General features: G+C 38.1%; 1 protein-coding gene across 7 annotated transcripts in view; it reads right to left on the reverse strand.

Annotated features, from left to right (window-relative positions):
* The window catches only part of NEK10 (NIMA related kinase 10), a 247,454-nt gene that overhangs the window by 7,267 nt on the left and 217,254 nt on the right, over nt 1-22,933 (reverse strand). For all 7 annotated transcript variants that reach the window (XM_017498233.2, XM_017498232.2, XM_017498230.2 and 4 more), the window contains 2 exons: nt 15,086-15,196; nt 2,671-2,779 (listed from right to left, as the gene is read on the reverse strand). In XM_017498233.2, the coding sequence (XP_017353722.1) occupies nt 2,671-2,779; nt 15,086-15,196 (220 nt within the window). The remainder of the gene's footprint in view (nt 1-2,670; nt 2,780-15,085; nt 15,197-22,933) is intronic.

The raw sequence follows: 22,933 nt of genomic DNA on the forward strand, positions 1-22,933 counted from the left end.
TTAGTAGAGACGGGGTTTCACCGTGTTGACCAGGATGGTCTTGATCTCTTGACCTCGTGATCCACCCGCCTCGGCCTCCCAAAGTGCTGGGATTACAGGCTTGAGCCACCGCGCCTGGCCTCCACATTTTCTTTATCCAGCCTATCATTGATAGGCATTTGGGTTGATTCCACATCTTTGCTGATTCCAGCACTTTGTGAATAGTACGGTAATAAATGTATGTGCGCATGTATCTTTATAACAGAATGATTTATGTTCCTTTGGGTATATACCCAGTAGTGGGATTGCTCAGTCAAATGGTGTTTCTGGTTCTAGGTCTTTGAGGAATCACCACACTGTCTTCCACAATAGTTGAACTAATTTACATTCCCAGCAACAGTGTAAAAGCATTCCTATTTCTCCACAGCCTCACCAGCATCTGTTGTTTCTTGACATTTAAATAATTGCCATTCTGACTGGCATGCGTTGGTATCCCACTGTGGTTTTGATTTGCATTTCTCTAATGATCAGTGATACTGAGTTTTTTATCATATGTTTGCTGGCTGCATAAATGTCTTCTTTTGAGTAATGTCTGTTCATGTCCTTTGCCTGCTTTTTAATGGAGTTGCTTTTTTCTTGTAAATTTAAGTTCCTTGCAGATTCTGGTTATTAGACCCTTGTCAGATGGATAGATTGCAATTTTCTACCATTCTGTAGGTTGCCTGTCCACTCTGATGATAGTTTCTTCTGCTGTGCAGAAGCTCTTTAGTTTAATTAGGTCCCATTTGTAAACTTTTGCTTTTGTTGTACTTGCTTTTGACATTTTCACCATGAAATCTTTGCCCATGCCTATGTTCTGAATGGTACTGCCTACATTTTCTTCTAGGATTTTTATAATTCTGGGTTTTACATTTAAGCCTTTAATCCGTCTTGAATTAATTTTTGTATAAAGTTTAAGGAAGAGGTCCAGTTTCAATTTTCTGCATATGGCTAGCCAGTTCTCCCAGCACCTTTTGTTAAATAAGAAATCCTTTCCTCATTGCTTGTTTTTGTAAGGTTTGTCAAACATCAGACGGTTCCAGATATATGGTCCTATTTCTGAGTTCTCTATTCTGTTCCATTGTTCTGTGTGTTTGTTTTTGTATCAGTCCATGCTGTTTTGGTTACTGTAGCCTTGCACTATAGTTTGAAGTCAGATAACATGATACCTCCAGCTTTGTACTTTTTGCTTAGCATTGTCTTGCTGGACAGATTTTATGATGGTTGATCAGAATGTGGTATACTGGCACCTTAACCCAGTCCAATGCCACCTAAAGCAGTGTTAACCAGCTTTCACTTAAACCAATCAACAGTGACATGTAGAGCCCCAGGAGCTCTCTGCCACTTCAAATAGAGAAGAGAGAATGGGTTTAGGGTTAGGGAGAGACATGAAAATGTAAGTACTGGTGGCTCATTTTTAAAGGCATTCTTTACAATACTGGCAGGCTCTGCCATTTTTGCTTTTGCCCAGGCTGCTGTGACATGGGACAAGCCTGGTCAGCTCTAGGTTGGGGCATCCAGCTGCCCCGGGAGGAGTTTGTCAAATCATCCGCAGGTTTTTGAGAGACTTCTATCAAAGTTCTTCATTTCATCAGAGTTTCTACAATAAGGAGACGTTTGGCCTGCAGATAAACTTACCTGCCTTGGAGATGTTTTTAAAAGCAAATGACTTTAAACATTTTATCTTGGATTTCCCAGGTATTATTTTAAACACAATTCTGCATATATAGGGGTTAGCTCTATTCCAGAAGACCAAGGGAAATTCTGTCAATTAATTCATGAAATAATTCATTCAGTCAACAACAAAAGTCAGCAATTTTTTCCAGGCTAAAGAGATGGCAAGTCTTCATTTAACTGAAAAATCTTCACTTCTATCCACTCTTCCAAGTGACACAGCTACAGTTTATAAAGGTTCAAAAATTATTTAGGAGTACTGAAAGCTCAGAGCAGCTTGAAAGCTTCCTTTTAGAATTCAGAAATGGCAAGAAGAGTTCAGTTATGCTGAGCCCCTACTGATAGGGATGTTTTAGTTTACTCTAATTCTCACTATAGCTTTATCATGCAAGTGTTTATCCCCATTTTACAGGCAAGGAAACTGGGGTTCAGAGAGGTTAAATAATTGTCCATGGTCAGCTACTAAATGGTTTAGCTGAGGTTTGAGTCTAGGCATCCAGGTTTCCAGAATGTATACCTTTAAATCCCTATGCTACACTGACTCCCAATGTGAATTTTATGTAAAAGAGAAAAAAAAATTAAACGTGTCTAATGTGGAGTCTTCAGGTGACTTTCAAGGTTTCTGTATTTTGAATATTTAAACTCTTTATTTCTGCCCTTTATCTCCCTACATGCTTTAGGGCATTTGATTTCCCATCATCAGATATGCAAAAAGAAATAAAAGGAAATACAACTCACCCACACAGATTCTGCTGTTTGTTTATAATATTAATAAATGATCAAGGAAGCTGCCACACTGGGTAAGATAAATCTCAGGGAATTTCTAGATTCCTACCATATGTGACTTCCAACTATTGCCATAAATAATCAAAATAAGCTCTATTTTAAAAAATTGAAGATAATCTTTTAGAAACAGCTGGTGATCCAAACAATATATTTCTTCATGGAAGCCACATTACCCATGCTGATTATCATTACCTGTTGGGTCATTTGGGGACAGGCTGTTTCTACCGGATGAATGATGTAATAAATGGTAATCTGCTGTAAAAAAGTTGGGCTCAATCGGTTCTGGAGATCCCTGGGATAACTGAAACAGAAAAAGCAAAAGCACATCTTATTTTACACTCAGAAGGAATGACAGGAGACCTCTGTGTGGAGTTTTTTTTTCATTTCCCTATGTCTCTGCACAGAAAATTTAGTGTTCTGTGGTTTTCAATCCCTTGTAAATAGATAAAGAAATAATCTTCCTCTTTCCAAAAGAACTTATAAATTGGATGCAGCAAAATTACAGTGAAAGCAAGTCAGACAATTCTCTGGTCATAAGAAAGAATATACTTTATGGACTTATGAGAGCAAAAAATAAATATAAAACTGCTGGCACGAACCTGGAACATCAAGATGTTATTTTTATCAGGCTTAGGAGGAATGAACTCCAATTATTCAACAGAACAATACATTTAGCCCAAATCACTATTCTTTTTCATGTATCTGCTTTGAATTATTTCTTCTTGTTTGACCAAGGCAAGAAAAGTTTTTTTTTTTTTTTTTAGACAAGAGCCTTGCTCTGTCATCCAGGCTGGAGTGCAGTGGCATGATCTTAGTTTACTGTAATCTCCTCCTCACAGGCTCAAGCAATTCTCCTGCCTCAGCCTCCTGAGTAGCTGGGATTATAGGCACCCACGACCATGCCCAGCTAATTTTTGTACTTTTTTAGTAGAGGTGGGGTTTCACCATGTTGGCCAGGCTGGTCTTGAACTCCTGACCTCAGGTGATCTGCCTGCCTCAGCCTCCCAAAGTGCTGGAATTACAGGCATGAGCCACCATGCCTGGCCAAATAAGTTTCTTAATACATTTTTCTAAATTACTATTAATTAATTTTAATCTCCAAATATTAAGTCCCAGCACTCTGAAGGAAAGACCAATTTACCAAATGACAGCATTTATTAAAGTTTCAATCATTTAATGCCTTTCTATAAAGCTGAGTTTTTAAAGTGGAATTTTAGACTATAAATATTTTTCAACCTCCTTTCACTTTAATTCCAATCGTCACTTGGGCTGGCCAAGTTTTAGAGCCTAAGATACTTTTAAAATATAAATTCATAATAATAAATCAGAAACAAATGGCACAATTTGTACTATGCAATAGTAGTTAGCTTGGATTCATATACTTTGTTTATGAGTTAAAATACATCATTGTTCAATCACTTGAGAAAACTATTTGGCAATACACACTACAATTTAATAATATATACCTACCCTATGACCCAGCAGTACCACTCTTAAGGATTTATATGACAGAAATAAGTACATATGTCCATCAAAAGACATGTATAAGAATGTTAATAGTATCTTTTTTTTAATAACTAATAACTGGAAAAAAAACAATTATCCATGGAGAAAAGAATCAATAGATATATATCATGGGGTGTTGATATGATGGAATTCTGCAAAGCAACAGAAAAGAACAAACTATGGATACTCATAGCAACATGGTTAGTGTTGGACAAAATAAGCCAGAAACAAAATAATACATAGCATATGACTTCATTCATGTACATTTTCATAATCAGTGATGTGGTTTAGCTGTGTCCTCACCCAAATCTCATCTTGAATTGTAACTCCCACAATTCCCATGTGTCATGGGAGGAACCTGGTGGAAGGTAATTAAATCATAGGGGTGGGCCTTTCCTGTGTTGTTCTCATGATAGGGAAAAAGTCTCACAAGGTCTGATAGCTTTAAAAATGGGAGTTTTCCTGCACAAGCTCTCTCTTTTTGCCTGCTCCCATCCGTGTAAGACGTGCCTTGCTCCTCCTTGCCTTCTGCCATGATTGTGAGGCTTCCCCAGCCACGTAGGAAAGTAAGTTCAATTAAACCTCTTTCTTTTTAAATTGCCCAGTCTAGGGTATGTTTTTATCAGCAGTATCAAAATAGACTAATACAATCAGACAAAACTGATCAAGGATAACAGAAATCAGGTAATGATTACATTGTGGCAGGAGATGTAATATGGCCAAGAAAAGGCACAAAGGGGTCTCCTGCAAAGCTAGAAATATTCTATATATTGATGTGGGTGGTGGTCATATGAGTGAAAATGTGTTCTTAAAACTTCATGAGGCTGTATACGTACCTCATTGTATTCATTATGCATTTATACCTTAAAATATTTTATATTAGCAATTAAAAATTAATTTTCCCATCAATATACTTTGGATATTATAAATACAAATCATCTATAAGTTTCCCAGTCTCTATGTTGACAAATACCTACTACACTCTAGGAGAAAAATATGGTTACATCCATTTTTATCAGTGATAAATGATAATTGATAACTGAGGTAATTGGATCATGGGGATGGTTTCTTCCATGCTTTTCTAGTGATAGTGTAAGAGCCTCATAAGATCTGACTGGTTTTATAAGTGTCTGCCATTTCCCCTGCTGGCACTCATTCTCTCTCCTGCCTCCCTGTGAAGTACCTTCCACCATGATTGTAAGTTTCCTGAGGCCTCCCCAGCCATATGGAACTGTGAGTCAATTAAACCTTTTTTCTTTATAAATGACCCAGTCTTTGGTATTTCTTCATGCAGTGTGAGAATGAACTAATGTACAACCCATCTGTAATATGACAAGATTGTAAGATTATAAATACTGTAATACAGGAGGCTGTGATACTCACACACTTAATAACTTTCTCATCTGTGTTGTAGGGTATCACAGAGGTAGCCCTGAGCATTCTTTATTTCTCATATACCAACTTGTAGGCTGCTGCAACTAAGTTTTTAATGTCTTGTGATGCTGAAAATGATTTCCTGGTATTACCTTTCAAATGATTTCAGATGGAATTTTTAATATGGTTTAGCATAGGAGTAACTGACTGCCTGAAATAATCATCCTAATTATAAAAAGCTTATTTAACTATTAAGTTTATACCTTGGAATTCTAAAGATTTTACAGACAGAAAGATATTTAAAGGCTGAAAGAAAATTATGTGAATTGTGCCTTAGAGAGGTCAAGACTGCCATTTTAAGATGACAAGGACAAGTCCTTTTCATTGATCTCAAACCTTGAAGAAAAGAGTTTTCGAGATTTCCAGTGTTTATGTCACATTAGCACTCCCATTGAGCTTAAGAACCGGAAATTCTTAGAGAGATCCACAGGTGAATGAAAGCAAGGACTAAAATTCATTTTGTGTTGATCCCAGATACACTGACTTTCATTCTAGGAACTTCCCAGAACTACTTTTTGCAGTTCAGTTTCCAGATGTACCCATTGTTTTGGCAAACATTTTTTTGCCCCTTAGTATATATTGGACAGAATGGTTTATGATCTGAGCAGGATGCAGAAATGATCTGGCTTCTGTGAGACTTGCAAGCTGACTAGGAAAACAGGATAATGATGTGAAACAATAGGGTGATACCATAAATCGTGAAATGTGAAATCAAATGGTGATGTGTACACTTACAAAAAGGAGGGTCCTTCATGAAGACTAATGTGGTTTTTTAGAGGCTCTGTAGTAGAAACACTGGAGCTGATCTTTGAAGGATAGATTTAGGTAAATCATAGGAATCAAAGTAGACATTCCAGGGATGAGGAACTTGGGGGTAAAGGTTGGGCATTGCATATCAATGAGAAAATAATGAAAGGGATATGTCATGATTCCATGTTATGGAGATACAGGCATTCAGTATAAAATGAGGAAAACAAGTTTCATTCATTAATTCAGTATTTTTAATCAATTATTATGTGGCAAACACAGATCCAAACAATGAAAAAAAAACCCCACTAATGGCCAAAAATTATACTCTTGGAGTTTGCTAACTACTTAAAGAGAAATATGTCTGTGAAATATTCAGCTACATACATGTAAAATTGCAACTGTACTATATGCACTGAAAGATAGGTATGTGGTTTTAGGAGGTAGCAGATAGATTTGACAGCCAGCAAAGGCTTCCATGAGAAAGTGACATGTATGTCAAGAGCTGAAATAATGTAACAATGAATGGATGGGGTGAGAAGAACATTACAGGGAGAGAAAAAAGCATGTACAAGGCTATGAAGGAAGGAGCATGCTAGATAAACAAATTTTAGAAAGGGCCTGGTGGCTGGCGTGGAGACAGCAAGGGGCAAGAATGGCACAAGATGAGGGTGAACAGAGGGGCAGGGATGGACCTGATTTTGGCATTTTATACTGAGTTCCTTGAAGGATTTTCTGTGGTGCATGTGTGTACAAGTGTGACATGATCTGTTTTGAAAGGTTCATCCTGGATGTAACACACAAAACAGTTTGAGTGGGGTTGGGGACATCAGGGTGAATGCAGACAGACAATGAAGAGGCTCCTACATGTAAGGGAGGCCTGGAAAGCTGGATCCCAGAGTTTAGATGACGAGATAGGAAACCGGAATCTACTAAGGTTTTTGAGCGTGCTAATTAAAAAAACAGATGCTTAATAGCCAACTATTGGTCTGACAAGACAGACTGGAGAACAAATAGATCAGCCAAGAAGCTGTGACACTAATGCAAGAGAGAAGGGCCAAGAGCTTAGGCTAGATGGCAACCAAAGGAAGGAACGGATATGGAAGATGGAACATTCATATTTAACAACAGTAGCACTAATTGCCATGCATTGAATACTTACAACATTCTAGACATAATACTAGATATTCTATTTGATTCTTACAACTACCCTCTAAGGCAAGTGTTATCCCAATTTTACAAACAAGGAAATGAGGAAGGAAAGTAATTTACACAAGAAACATAGCTATTAAGTGGCAGAACCAGGGCCAGAAGTTAGGGCTGTCTCACATCAAAGGTCAAAACCTTCCAGACTACAGACTCCCCAGGAATGAATGACTTAGGGGTTACAAGAAATGAAGCAGAGCAGTTGAAAAAGCATGAGGTTTAAAGAATGAGCTGAAAGAAAACTGATGCCTTCAAAGATACTAATGTGGACACAGGAAGGGAGAAGAAGCTGGTGAGTCTAATTCCAGACATGCCAGATGGCAAAGTAAATGTTCACCCAGCAGGTGGAAATATGGAGGATGCAGCAGAACATCTTTAAGCAGAGATGTTAAAGATGAACCATCTCATGGCTGGGTAACCATCATTGAGATGGTTCAGTAGTCCAATGCCAGTGTTGTGTGAACCCTTTCTTGCCTCATGAGCATTCAGCTTATAGCTGTACCTCCTTTTTAGCATTCAAACTCTGTTTGAAAGAATGTGGAAGTGCCTCCTTCTGAACTGACATAATAGGGCCCTCCTGCTCTGAATAGACAACTACAGTTCTAAAGAGCAAATGACCGAATATAGTTTTGAACTAAACTAAGTAAATATATTAAGAACAGACTGTATCATTGTTATTCCCTCTCCCCCCTAAAAAAACATTGATTTTTGAGCAAGTATTGAGCAATTTTATCATTTATTTGGTCAATTGAGAATATAGCACTTTTTAGGCAAAATCTAAATAGAAAAAAAAACAAGAAATATGTATAAATGTAATCGTTATTATTTCCAAAACTACATCTTTTTCATATGATAAAATAGGGTCATCCTAGCTGTAGAACAACTACACACAATATTGGGGAATCTAATCAACTGAGGTAGGACTCTGAAGGAAACTGAGCCAAACATAAATAAAATGAGATTCCAGAAGTGAGAAAATTTTCAAAATATTTCATCACTCTGCACTCACCAGTCTTCTGGTCTTATTTCCCTCAGATTGTCCTTATCTTCTTTGACTAAACTGCATTATACTAAGATACAACATATTGTCTAATTTTTTTTCTCTATGAGTTTTTATAAGCTTTCTATGGGACATTTTGTTAACAGAAATGTCTAGTCTTCACGCTCACTATTTTCTTATACATACACACACAAATGCACATATGCGTGTGGGCTCTTACATGCATAGCCCATCACTGGCTCTGCCACACTTTCTAAGCCCCAGGGATGTACACCTTACCCTCATCCCCACTTCTACCAAAAGTATTCCTGTTGCTGTGATGTTTACTTTTCCAGCAAGGATTGTGTTTCTAACAGAAAATTCCAAAACTAAAAGAAGGCTGGAAAACCACTGTTCTACACTACAGACAACCAGGAGCTCCTCCCAGGGCCTTGACTCAACACTGAAGGCATCTAGGAAGAGTGATTGTTGGCTTGACCTGGCTGGGCAGGAGAGCCTTGCTATAGGAGCTTCTCTGCTTGTTCAAAACAGGTTGCGGCTGGGCACTGCTGATTCATGATGCCTTCACGGGGCCCTAATAAGGACTGCGCAAATCTAAGTCATGACTATTATGTGCATAAAGAGCCATAAATCAAAGTCCGATAACCTAAGCAATCTGCCTACCTGGAAAAGCGCTGAAAACCTGGAGTTAGGAATTAAAGGAACTGCCAGCTGCTAGATAAAGTAAACTTGACCGTGCTGATCTGCACTGAAGCAGAGATTAGAAACGAAACAGAAATGTTAGAAAGGCCCATGCCTGTAGGAAGCAGTCTGGGTAACAACACAGGGAAAATGTTACTGGGTTTCATCTGGGCTTTCTTATCCAAAGAGTGATCTATAGAATGACAGCATCAATAACATCTGGGAGCAAGACAGAAATGCAGAATCTTGAGTCCAGGACACAGTTGCATCTGGATAAATATTTGGCCTACTAGACAACCTGTCTTTCTAACAGAAAGTTTCAAGCCTGTTTGATATGCCGTAAGATCACAATGGGCAGGTACCATGTTTTATGGCTTTGCCACTTAAAGTGTGTCCCTGGATCAGCAGCAGCAATAGCCATCACCTGGAAGATGACTGGAAGCGCACAATCCTCACCCTTCCCCAGGCCTACTGAATTGGAAGCCACATATTAACAAGATCCACAGATGACTGATGCACACAATAAAATGTGAGAAACACTGATGCTACCAGGCCACTGATTATTACCCTTGGCTGCAAATTAGAGTCACCTGAGAGCTAAAGAAACAAAAACCTTAATCCAACTCCTGGAAAGCCAACCGGCCCCCAGAGATCCAACTTCTGGGGATTGATTGATGTGGTGTGTGGCATGAGCATTAAAATGCTTAAAATCTCCAGGTGATTCCAACGTGCAGCAAAATTTGAGAAGTCCTGGGCATAGCTAAATGCTTAAATAGCCAATTGCTTCCCACCTGGGTCCAGATTCTTTGTTTTAATCATTGTTCCAAACGACATTTGTAACTCACAGTGCAATGATTCTTAGCCCTGACTATATGCTAGAATCATTTGAGGCCAAGGCTCCAACTAGCCCCTATTGTGTCTTTGCGTAAATTAGAACAAGTCACTCCCTTCCTCCAGAGGACACAACCCCAATCAGTCTTCATCCAGGTGCTCTTGAACAGAACATAACTTGTTCAATTCTAACTGGTAGCTTTGATGGGAGAGCTGTTTTCAAAATGCTAACGCCCAGTAATTGGTCTAGGAGATGCCCAGAATACACTAAAACAAACAAACCAAAAAAACCCATAAATATTTTTATCATAAAAAATTTCAAACATCTACAAAAATAGAACAAAACAATGAACTCCACATACCCACTACCCAGTTAAAACATGTTCGATCTTGCTTCATTTAAGTCTCTCCCACTTCCCTTCCTACCCGGTCTCACTCTCAAGAATTGGAAAGCAAATCCCGTACAACATATCATACTATCCATAATATTTCAGCATAGATCTTTAAAAAAGATGGATTTCTTTTTTAAAAAACAAAACCACAATATAATTATCCCATCTAACAGGTTATTGATTCCTGAATACTGTCATGCACTGCTTAGTAACAGAAATCCATTCTGAGAAACGCATCATTAGGCAATTTCATCATTGTGCAAACATCACAGAGTGTACTTACACAAAACTAGATGGCACAGCCTACTGCACACCTAGGCTATATGCTATAGCCTATTGCGCCTATGCTACAAAACTGTGCAGCATTTTACTGTATTGAATACTGTAGGCAACTGCAACACAATGGTATTTCTGTATCTAAACATATTTGAACATAGGAGAGGTACAGTAAAAATATGCTATTATAATCTTGTGGGATCGTTGTTATATATGCAATCTGACACTGACCAAAACATCATCTTGTGATGCATGACTATCTAACAAATATAGAATCAATGTTTTAATTTTCTCAACTTTCTTGTAAATATATATTTCAAACATTTTTAGAGTTTCTATGTTTGTCAGGAGGAAATAATTACATATATTGCAAGTGATTATTTTTCCTCAAATGCTTTCATCTTTACAGGCAATCCCTCCCCCTTCTCCACACTCTTTCTCTCCCTTTTCTTTCCTTCTTCTCTCCTCTTCCCCTCTTACTGAAATGTATTTATTGAAGAAAACAGGTCACTTTTCCTATGGATTTCCTAGTCTGGATTTTGCTGATTATCCCCATGATGTCATTCAACATGTTCTCTTGTCCCCTGTATTTGCTGCAAGTAGAGAGCTAGATCCAGAGCAGGGACAGACACACTTTTCCTGTAAAAGATCAGCTCATAAACATTTTTGGCATTGCAGGCTATATGGTCTCTGTAACTGCTACTCAACTTTGTAAACAAAAGCAGCCACAGACAATATTAAGTGAACCTCTGTGGTCTTGTTCCAACCACACTTTATTTACAAAAACAGGAATCAGAAATGATTGACCTGAGGGTTGTAATTTGCTGACTTCTAATCTACAGGCTTAATCAGACGTAGATTCAAGCTTTTAGCAAGAATACTTCATAGACAGTGCTGTGCACTCCGTCAGGTGCCATATAACGCCTGATTGTCTTTCTTCTTGTAATGTCAACACCCACTGGTGATCATATGTAGGTACATCGTTTCCATAGGGACTGCAAAATGGGAATATTCTTTATCCCTTTGGCACTTACTAGCTTAAGTACTTCTATAATAAGAAACTTTCCCTCTCGATGATTTTGTTAGCATGGGATAGAATTCATAAGGAAAAGGCAGAATAAAAGCTTTCTTCTTTACTATATAAACAATTTTCAAAATAATAAGTTGGTTACTTAGCATCTTCCAAAGGTAACCAATGAGGGATTATTTTTCTTCTTTGGTATTATGAACTCTTGGATTTAAACCTTATTTAATGCTTTCAATCCACTGTGGTTATTATTGCTATTGATGTTCCAGTTATTCCATAGATAGCCAGTGGGAGCCTCTTCAAGTTGGCTCCTGAGAATTTTTGATATAATCTCAGTAGTCCTTGATACCATCCTTGCTATGTTATCTGTTAAGTCCAAATATTCTGGTCTAATCTTGTGCAGTTCCTGCTCTAGACCTAAATCAGCTATATCCCCAAGGAGTCATGGGTGGAGGAGCTCATGGCTGCTTGATTAGTTTCCAGGCTCTTTCAATGAAAATATTAGGAATTTTGTGTATATTTTTAAAGAGATGAGATTTATCATGAACTCATATTCTTTCTGATACTGATAGTCTCACATTCACACTGATATTTCCAATTCCAATGTAAATGGATCTCTTCTATCTTGCTTCTGTTTCTCCTTTCCCCATGCTGAAAATCCTACTTCCCAAAGACACCCATACAATTACTTGGTTGGTTTATTTCCCTCACAATTGAAGCAAAGGTTGAGCAGACTGGATTAAAGACTACCTTAGGTGAGTTACAAATAAAGAGCTTAATTTCTTAGAAAAAGGCTTTTGCACTTTTGAATCTTCTATATCCTGCTGGGTCTTGGGCTACTAATATGCAGGCACTGTCATTCCATAATGGTTCCTTTACACCAGGGACACAGAGCCTGTGGATTTTAGAAGTGTCAGCAAGAAAGGTGGAAATCAAGTGTATTTATGGGTTTTCACCATTTACTGCTCCTATGGTCTTGGTAACTGTGGGTACCTATGGGGTAACTGTGGGGTAACTGTGTCAGTCAAAGGCTAATTGGCCACTTCCCTATGGCTACACAGGAATGAAAAATTCGTTTATGAACAAAAGTTGTTGCTATCAAAAGATTATACCAGAAAGGGGGTAAAAATGGAGGTTGCAAACTCTTCTCATTCAGGTTTAGATGAGGGCAGTAAAGATACATATATGAATATATTTTATCAGTATATCAATAAAGAACAGAACAACTATATAATATACAGAATATATAAATGTATAATATATTCTATCTCCAATTGTTAAAAATTAAGTACCTACCACATGGCAGGCACTGTGCAAAGCCCTGGAGAATCAAGATAAATAAGACACACTCACTGACTTTGTGGGAAACAGAAATGTAAGGTAGATAAAAAGCTATTTAAAACACAGTAATACAGGTGAAAAAGTGGATTTCACTCATAGAGGAAGATAAGATTAATTCTGGACATTGAAAGGTAAGGAAGTTGTTTTTTTTTTTGTTTGTTTTTTTGTTTTTTGTCAGAGCTATTTTTTCAGTTCAGTAGCAAAGAATGGGAAGTGTTTTAATACCCCAAGCTGAAGATTTCTTTAGGACACAGGAGGCCTGCCTCTCTGACTAAGAGGATACATCCCCATGAAGGTATCATCCAACTTCATGGGGAGATGGTGCAAGCCTGAAGCTGCCTATAGAGGAAAGGAACCACACCTCTGTTTATCATGAGCTGAGCCTGGGAGCAGAATGTTCCCCCTTCCCCATCTTTTAAAGCCCTAAAACAATATATAGGGCCTGTCCCTACCTAAAGGTCCATAACAGATGTCCCATAGACCACCATGAGCTTGTATATCAGAGAAGAGAGCCATGGCAGTTTTTATAGAAGAGTATAATGTGCCTCTTAAACAAGTTAACAATAAGGATGAGTCTATTCCTGAGGGCTCTCTCACCTGTCCTTCCCAAACATCCACTACCACCCTATCAATCCCTGTTTTCATTTTCCTAGACGAGGTGTGTCAGAAGGTAAATGCCCTAATGAGAGATATTGCTACAATACACAGGAAGGAAGACAAGGAGTGGGTGGGGGAATTTAACAAACAAAATCTTCTCTATCAGGAGAGGAAAGAAAGTGAGGAAGAGATGCAAAACCAAAAACATAAGTAATAAAAAAGAAAATGATGTGCTTTAAGGGGGAAGCACTGATGGAAAATCACTCAGTGGGAGTCGAAGCCACCTTTATGTTTCGGTTTGTAGCAGATGCTTTCATCTTATAAAACTAGGATTTTTGTTAAAATAAGTCTATGCCCAAACCAGATTATTCTGACCGTAAAAAGAATAAAAAATAAACATTATATGACCTTAATAAGAATTTTAAAAACAGGCTTAAATCTCATGGGACATTTTTTAAAAATGTATTTATTATGATATAGCCTATAATATCATAAGATAAATATCTGAAGTCTCTTCTACTGCTTCGATCTCCTTTAGCTTTGTTTCTTGGCCATATTTGCCAACACAACCCAGGAAAGAAACCTTGCTCTCTACTCCTTGATGGAGTAGGTTTATGTTTTGTTTACCTGCAGCTGTGTCTTTTTTCCCCGTCTGTTTTCTGTGTATGTGCAGATACCAGTGATGTGACACAACGAAGCTAAAGCATATTGTTTGGATTTCTTATCAAAGAGCCTATCATATTTTCTAAATAATGAGTAAGTTTATCAGTAAGCTCTGATGCATTAAAGAAGAGTGACACCTTAAAGGAAAAGTTCACTGGTAGCATGACTATGCTAACCGTTTAAGAATATGACGAAACATTTTTAAAAATAAGAAATTGGAGTAGTGCCAATTGTCTTTACCTAAACTACTTGTACCTTGGTCCTTTCAGGGGAGCTTATGGCCACCTCCAGGGACTGTATGGAAAGGGCTACCAACCAGGACAAAGGGATTTTCCAATATCAAGTTCTGTTAACCAGAAATAAACAATTTTTTTCTGCCTGGTTGATTTATTCTTTTTCTAGTTTAGTTTCTACATGTATGGATAATAATGTCTGCTAGTATCTAAGGTCTAGAAGACTGTAGAATATCTGAGATGGAAAGAACCTTAGAAATAGTTCAGTCAGCTTTCATAGATAATAAAAATCAATGGCACCAGATCATTAAATGACTTCTTCAGAGTGACAAATCTTAATTTTGGGGCTTACTGAAGATTATTCTAATAAAATATCAGAATATAATTCCCTAGAAGAGGCTAAAATATACACATGTCTAAGTAAATATTGTTCCCTTAGGAAAACATACAATAATACTGAAAAAGCTTTCCATTTGTTATCTGAAAATAAGGGCCACAGAAATAAAGGTGAGAAAATCAGACGCAAAGACATATCCTCAATTTAGTATCTAAAGCAGTAATAAGAAACTTTAACAGAGGATAGAGCTTAAAGTACAAAATAAAGGAGGTATAAAATGTTCCTTTTATGGCCTGTTTTGTTAGCAAAAGAATTCCTATATATAGAATATCATACCTTTTTAATTTCAGATTTCAAATTACAAGGGTTACTCTGCTGACTGAAGAGGGATTTCTTGAATCTCTCTACAACCCTCCTTTTCAAATTGTGGTGCAAAGCTGGAGGAAGCTGCATAAAATGAAAAAACAATCATTATAAACAAGTTGTTAACACTGCACAACTGACTACAAAGAGCATTCACTGAGGGCCCCATGTAACAACAGTCACTCAATAGGACTATATAAGAATTTAAATTTTACTGCAAATAGCATGACTAGATGCTATAATGTTTTTTACCCTGCAATTCAGAAGGAATATATTTTTCTGCTCTTTTTCAAATGGTTGCTTACATTTATTTTATTGTTTCTCCACTGATAGGATTTTTCATATAACCATTAAATTACTTGTTAATTGAACACATACATTGAATTTTGTGAGGAACAGCCTTGACACAGAAGAGTGCACTTTTATCAGATGTTTAGGGGCTTATAATATGCCCAGAACCATGTTAAACACTGTAGCCGTGGTACTACAGGATCTGACACTTTGGACCAGGAAGGGTACACATCTGCATTAGTAGTGTTTGAGTCATATGCCTGTCTGTGAGTGCTCCTGAAACTTCAGCTGGAGAGAGGTCAGATTTAGGTACCAATCATTCCAGAAGAAAGAGAGGATGGATGAGTATATACTAAGACCAGACCAGGATGAGTTACATTTAGTGAGTAGCAGAAAGTCATGTAGGATCTTAGAAAACATAGTGACAAAAAAAAAATGGGGATAAAAAAATCATTTGCCATGCTTTGCAGGTTGGATCTCTATAAGAAAACCAAAAGTCCTGAAAAGCACAAAAAGATGAAGTGACGTTTGGAAGAAGGATAATAGAAATGAAGTTGGGTCAGTATTAAAAGGGTCTCAGAGTGGAAATAGTATTTGGCTTTGTTTAAATTACAGAGAGAACTTGAAGGGAGAGAAAGGGGAATCAGTAAGAAAAAAGTGGAAAAGAAAATGTGATAGTAAAAGCTCTCAGTATTAAACAAGAATATAATTCAAAGCTCGGATAGAAAGAAAGATGAATGTATCAAACAATTATCACCCCAACCCTGCTCCATTTTCTAGGCTCCCTTCCAGGCTTAGTTGGTACCATGTGACTACTTTTGGTCAATAAAAGTGATGTGTGTCACTCTGAGAATAAGGCCATTCAAAGTCAGTGTGTTTTCTCCACCTCTGTCCACCCTACTGCAAGGAGGGTGGACATTGGCATTGCCATCCTATTCCGATGGCATAGCCACAAGAAGGAACAGGGACATCTGAGCCCAACTGGAAATGAGTAAGAAATAAATCTCTATTGTGTCCAGCCAAGGAATTTCAGGGTATAACCGTTCATGCAGCATAACTGACCTTACCCTATGTACTCAAGTTTCGTGAGATGGGAGACATATAAAGGACAATGGCAGAGCAAAGAATAGGGCCTATAGGAAGGGGCTCACAACACTGACTGCACAGCCAAATAAAAACTTTTCATCACCCCAAACACAGTAGAATGTAGGGTCCATTATGAAGTACTGTAATTATATAACACAGGAAAATAATTCCATTGAAAAATGTTTTTAAAATATAGCTTTGATCCTAGCATTTGAGTCAAAGTATGTTTAATTAGTGAAGAAATAAGACTGTTCTGGAGATACTGAAGCACTTCAGTGTACTCCGAAATGTTCTGTAGGTTGGCAGCTCTGAGTCTCTACTGATCTCTATCATGTCAAGATTACAGCTTTCTTTTGCCTTAATCCAGATGGGATCCCTCCCTCTACTCCCAGCAAATAGTCATAATTATTACTGTCCTTTCATGTGAAGTGAATGAGGAAATAGAAAATGTGGAAGATAGAGAAAGAAGAGAGAGGAAGGAGGTGCAGGAAGAGAGAGATTTCTCAGCATTAAAGAGGGTGGGGAGTTGGGGAGAGATAGCAAGGGGAGAGATGCCAGATGTAGGTGATGGGGAGGAAGGCAGCAAATGACACTGCCACGTGTGTACCTATGCAACAATCTTGTATGTTCTTCACGTGTACCCCAAAACCTAAAATGCAATAAAATAAATGGGAAAAAAAAGAACAAATCGAAGACAGATGAGAAGGAAATGAGTATATATATGTGTGAGAGAGAATAGCAAAAGAGAAATGAATTTAACTGAGAGTAGAAACAGACATGAAGGTGAGGAGCCTGTGCAAGTATGTTCCTAGCAGGAGGATGGGATGGAGTGATGAGGGAACCGGAAAGTACCTGGACAGACCACAGGTTTATCATTCCCTTTTGTAATGCATCAGAAGTTCCACTTTCCCAACCAAACACCAGAGAGCAGTGTTGGTCCAGAACCCTAGCTGATGCCCAGTTGACTGCAAGGGACTGTCGAACAGAAAGGCAGCAAGCCTTCTCTGCTGTGACACTTACGAAAGTGTGAAGCACTGGTGGCGCATAGTTTCCTTCAAAGGGGACTTAGCCCACTACTGGAAGCTATGAGTATCAGATTATTAATTCAGATACTCTGAGAATTCTTGCTATTTCTTTAACTTGAGAAGCCTCTAGTTAACTTAGAATTCGTACTGCTCCTGCTGGCCTAAATTAAGCCTCAAAAACTCATTTGAGTAAGTGAACATTCAGTTAACTTAGATGCATATATATTAGAAAGCTATTGATCTTATTGGAATAATTATCAAAATGGACAGCCCCCATCTTTAAAGTTTTCATGCAAGAATTTAAAATTTTAAACAAAATGATAACTCATGCATAGCTTAATTGCTGGAGATATAAGCATAATAATATATTACATATAGGGACTATAATACAAAACATAGAATATTGATGTCTATGATTCATTTGAACCAGGCTCTATGACTACTCACTTATGTACGGCCTTGCTTTTTCTCCATGACAAACTTATAAAGCAAGTAGTATTTCATAGGTGAGGAATTTAGAGCTTAAAGGCATTATGTAACACGCAAGAATACTTTCTGAGTAGTGCCTTCTAGCACAGCCATTATTCTAGAGCAGATGCCACCACTACTAGCATTACTGTAGGATAGCACTTTAGAAACATTTTCAGCTGGACATGGTAGTCCATGCCTGTATTCCCAGCACTTTGGGGGTCAAAGGTGGGAGGACCGCTTGAGCCCAGGAGAGTTCAAGACCAGCCTTGGGCAACATGGCGAGACCCATCTCCAATAAAGAAACAAATAAACATTTTTGCATACTTTATTTCATTTGAGGCAAGTAGTCTCATAAGCTCCCCTACCTTACAAATGATGAAACTGATTCTTAAAAAGATAATGACTTCCTCAAAATCACACACCTAAAAGCTTGGTTTTTGTTTGCTTGTTTTTACTACACTACACAAAGTAACAAAACAATGAAAATCGATCTGCACACTTTGTACTAGGTTTTCTCAAACTTGCATAATATTAATATTGGAATCGAATATATAGATTTCCATATATGGAAGAATATATGGATTCTTTTAAAGAACTTTCTATATTCTCTAGTATCTCCAGGAATACATCAGAAGATTATCCATTGCTCACAGGACTCCATTTGATAAAAAGTGACTCAAGTTACCAACTAATTCTAATTTTTAAAAAGTTATTTTGATGTTACTGCTTAAGAGGATGTTTCCCTAAACGCTAAAATAGAATGTTCAAAGACTATCATCAAACTAAATGCACAAAATGTAACACTTCTCTTAGAATTTACAAACCCTAAAAATGGAAGTCAATTTAAGAAATACAGCTTCACCCTAAATATCTTATCCTGATAAATCTCAATGACCCCTGCCATTAGTGTAAGAGATCCAGATAAGCAGGTGTGGATGGTTCTAGTCTTATCCATCGCTATTGCTGAAAAAACACAGTAAGTTTCATGGACAGCTAGTAGCATGATTTTCATTGGAGGACAGCACATTGCTATTCTGAAACCACATGTTTTTTCCACTGGCAATAATTGTGGTTGTGAAGGTGGGCAATCCAAAGGTGCTTCAAATAAATGGTCTGCCTGTTCTCTGGGAGACCGATGTTTAATTTTTCAAAGATGCTATATATCCTGATTTTCAAAGCATCTATTTAACAAAACAATAAAAACATAAGTATAAAGTTAAATGCGGTGCTTAATTGGGCTGTGCAGATGTGACCTAAGCAATAACACATAAAGATTCACACTAAAGGGTAACATATGTTCTTTAGCCACCTTATCTGCCCAAAGGTAGATTTGGGGTTCCAGCAATAGAGGTGAACCACTGAGTTCATTCTTAGCTTGGTGGCCTTAGGTTACCATTTCAGTTTTGATAAAAACAGAGGTCAAAGCAGTGAAAGCAAGGTAAGGATTTTAACATCCTGCCTTGTAAAATGGTTCTTTTAGATGATTTTCACTAATCTGTCTCCATGGAAATGAGAAAGAAAAGGCCACCACCCACCAAAAGTAAGAAATGTTCCTTGTAAGTTCACCTGCTGGTTGTCAGGAGATACGTGGCCCCTCAGTTCAGGGCAGCTACCAAGTATAAGCCTGTGAGAGTTTGACTAGTAAATAAATATGTGGAAAAAAACAGTGTTTTTGTTAGTTTTTCCAATTCATTCTTACTTTCAGTCTTCTTTTGCAATTAGCAGAGATAGATAACCGATCTTGGTCTTTAACCTATAGCAAATACACTAGTTTAATATTTACATGGTTTTTTTAATTTGGAAGTCATTGACTTTGTTTAGTACTGTAATTTAAAGTTCCCCAAAGAGGAATCATTCCTGACTATGTGCAATATTATAAACTTTAAAGTGTTCTGGAAATACATTTTTAAAATCACAATAGTTATATTTGAACTTGTAGCAAGGAATGCCATTCTGCCAAAAAAATATGAAATTATTTGTTACACTGGCAGTTCAAGAACATAATAATAAGATATTTATAATAGTTTTACTCTTGCTTTAAACTACTTTGAAATCCAATAAGGAAATGGCATATATTTAAAAGTTTTTTATTACATAAAAATTAGCAAGACGAGCATATGAAAACTATATTTAAATTTCAAAGGATATCTCCATTTAATAGTTAATAGCTAAGATAACTAAAAAGCTATTTCTATATCAGTATTAGCATTTTAATACCGATATAGACTATGGATAAAGCACTAAAGTTAAGAATGTTTTTTCCATATTTCTATATTGGTATTAAAATGGACATGCATTTTAATATAATCACTTTACTCAATATAGATATGGCAGATTATATTTTGATATATTAATCAAGCTTCCCCCGATATTTCCCTGTACTCCTTCACCTTCTCTTATGTAATTAGTTAGACAATTCTGTGGTTGCCTAAGGAAAGCTTGGCAGCAGAAAATAGAAAAGTAATCAGTTTTAGACTCCTGCATCTCAAAAAGGCAGCCATCAGGGAAAGAAAAAAGAACACCAGAATTTGGACAAAACTTGATAGATAAAGGGCAGGCTACTCCACCCCGGGCTTAAAGACTACCCAGGCTAAACGGAAAGCAATGAGAACTCAGAGCTGGGGAGACACCCAAGAAGGTGGTTCCTTGCCTAGTCCCCTAGGTTAAGGGTGCCGGTTAACAGCCTGTCAGCTCCAAGTCCACCCTTTCATTATCCTGCTTGTGATACTGGAACATTTCTCCCTTGCCATCTGGCAGGATGCTAAGGTCTATCAGAAGAGAGCCATGAAGGGATGCTGGAGGAGGATGGATCTTGTTTCCTGGCTTCAGTGATGCTCCTGCCTTGCCTTGCTGCAGCAGCTCATAGTGAACAGCACATGAGGGATCCCTAGAGGTTGGTGCTAACCCCTGGTCAGATCTGCAGGTGGCTCCCCAGAGAATTCCATGCAGCAACACCTACTCAGAGTGGCCTCCCCTGGTCCCATAGAGGGTGGTACCCAGCATAATACCCTGAAGTACTGATTCCCGGTAAGTTCCAGGGCATAGTACGTTACTACAGAGGGCTTGCCCAGATCCCCCAGAGGGACACTTCACTTCAAGTTTCTCCAGTATAGCATCTTACTAATTTTTCTAATCTTTCCAGTAAGGCCAGGACTTTGACCCAGGGTGGAAATGTCCACTTCTATATTTGTTCCTTTCTTGAGTGCTCTGCCTCAGCCCTAGGGGTTGTGACTTCATCTGCTCTTCCTACATTCTTTAGATTTCTGTTACCCTCCCTAGTAGATAATACTCATCATAGTTAATAACTCTTTATATTAAACTTTCCCTGTTGAAAGGAAGGTTATGGTGTGGTTTCTGACTAGACCCTCACTGATACAGACACAGGTTCCAGCAATGTCCCAGAGAGCCCATACAGATAGGATTTGGGAATTGGTTTGACTGTGCCCTTGGAACAGAGCCTAGTGCTGAGTTTTGTTTGTTCCTTTGCTGGTTGCAAATAGGACATGGGATGTTAGTAATCCATGGCATGCAGTTGGATCACAATTAATCAGGTTATCATCTTGTTGAAGTGCCAACTGAAGCAGGTGCCTTGGAAGCCCAAATAGCTGCTGTTCTTGACTGGTAGGCGGTAATGAAGAACACAAGGACTGTGCCACAGAATGGATTCTTCTGAGCTCACCAGAGCACTTACAGAAGGAAAATGACAAGCTCGGGTCCTTTACAGCTCAGCTAAGTCATGATCTGAGACATGGAATGATCTCATGACAGCCCTAAAAGAATCTGTTGCTTTGTTCTGCTACAGTGTTGATATGGCTGATAATCAAAATTTAATTGAGCATATTACTAAATTACAAGGTCAGTTGAAGTCACACATTATCAAATTTTTCATGTGAAAGTTAGAAAAAAAAAGAATTCTAAAACTTGGAATAGGAACGTCTTGTTGAACCCACCCAAATAACACTAACATTCCCGAAACCAGTCACTCTGAGCCTTCACAGCAATTAAAAATAGCTTGCCACTCTGTGTCTGTGAAGATGAGCCTTTCTTTGTTTGAAACCCTATAATAACCTCATCTAGGACAAACGTCTTTAAAAGGGATGTTCGTTTCCTCATGAGACCCAACACAATGAGGGTCAAATCCATAGCTAGGGTCCTATTTCAATATGATCCAGGGAAATTAGTGTACACTGTGACCCGGTAGAGAAAAGGAAAAGAATTGCAAAATTTTGCTATTACATTTCAGCAGCAACCCAGAGAACATGTGCAGCAGTGGATTCTAAGAAGGGTAGGCCAAGAAGGGTAAAAAAATATATAGCACTAGATCAGACTGAATTCATCGATATGGGTGCACGTACTAGAGATTCCAGACTTAACATGTTAGTTCACGCAGTGGAGGTAGCTGAACTGGTTGTTTGACTAAAACTTGTACTTAACCATGGTCTGTGTTTGATGAGGGTAAAATGCCCGAACTTCCCTGGCGTATGGAGGAGGGAATTCAAAGGCTCAGGGAGACAGACTCATTGGAGTAGATTTACCATGTGCGACTTGCACACCCACTCCCTGACCACATTCAGCAAGAACATCCAGAGGCTACTCATTTCACTGAGGCATTGAGAAGCACACTGGAGAGGGGAGCACCAGCATTCTTGAAAAGCACGGTGGTTGCTCTCCATTGGAGGACAGGTATGACACCGAACGATACATGATTTCAATGTATCCAACTGGCAGGGACCAACTGACGGCACGTGACCACCCATAACAAACTGGGAGCATTTTCCATAAAGGGCAGCAGGGAGGAAGTATTATTTAGAACGCCTTAGCCAACAGAGATCTTTGGTGGTCGTTAGTTTACTAGAGTGTTCCTAGAAAAGAAATAGATGGTCTGCCTATTCAAGAATTCCTTGATCAGTTTAACAGAAAAGAAAATCTAGATGTGGTAGATGGAAAC

Source organism: Cebus imitator, unplaced genomic scaffold (genome assembly GCF_001604975.1).
Source record: "Cebus imitator isolate Cc_AM_T3 unplaced genomic scaffold, Cebus_imitator-1.0 Scaffold239, whole genome shotgun sequence".
Lineage (NCBI taxonomy): Eukaryota > Metazoa > Chordata > Mammalia > Primates > Cebidae > Cebus > Cebus imitator.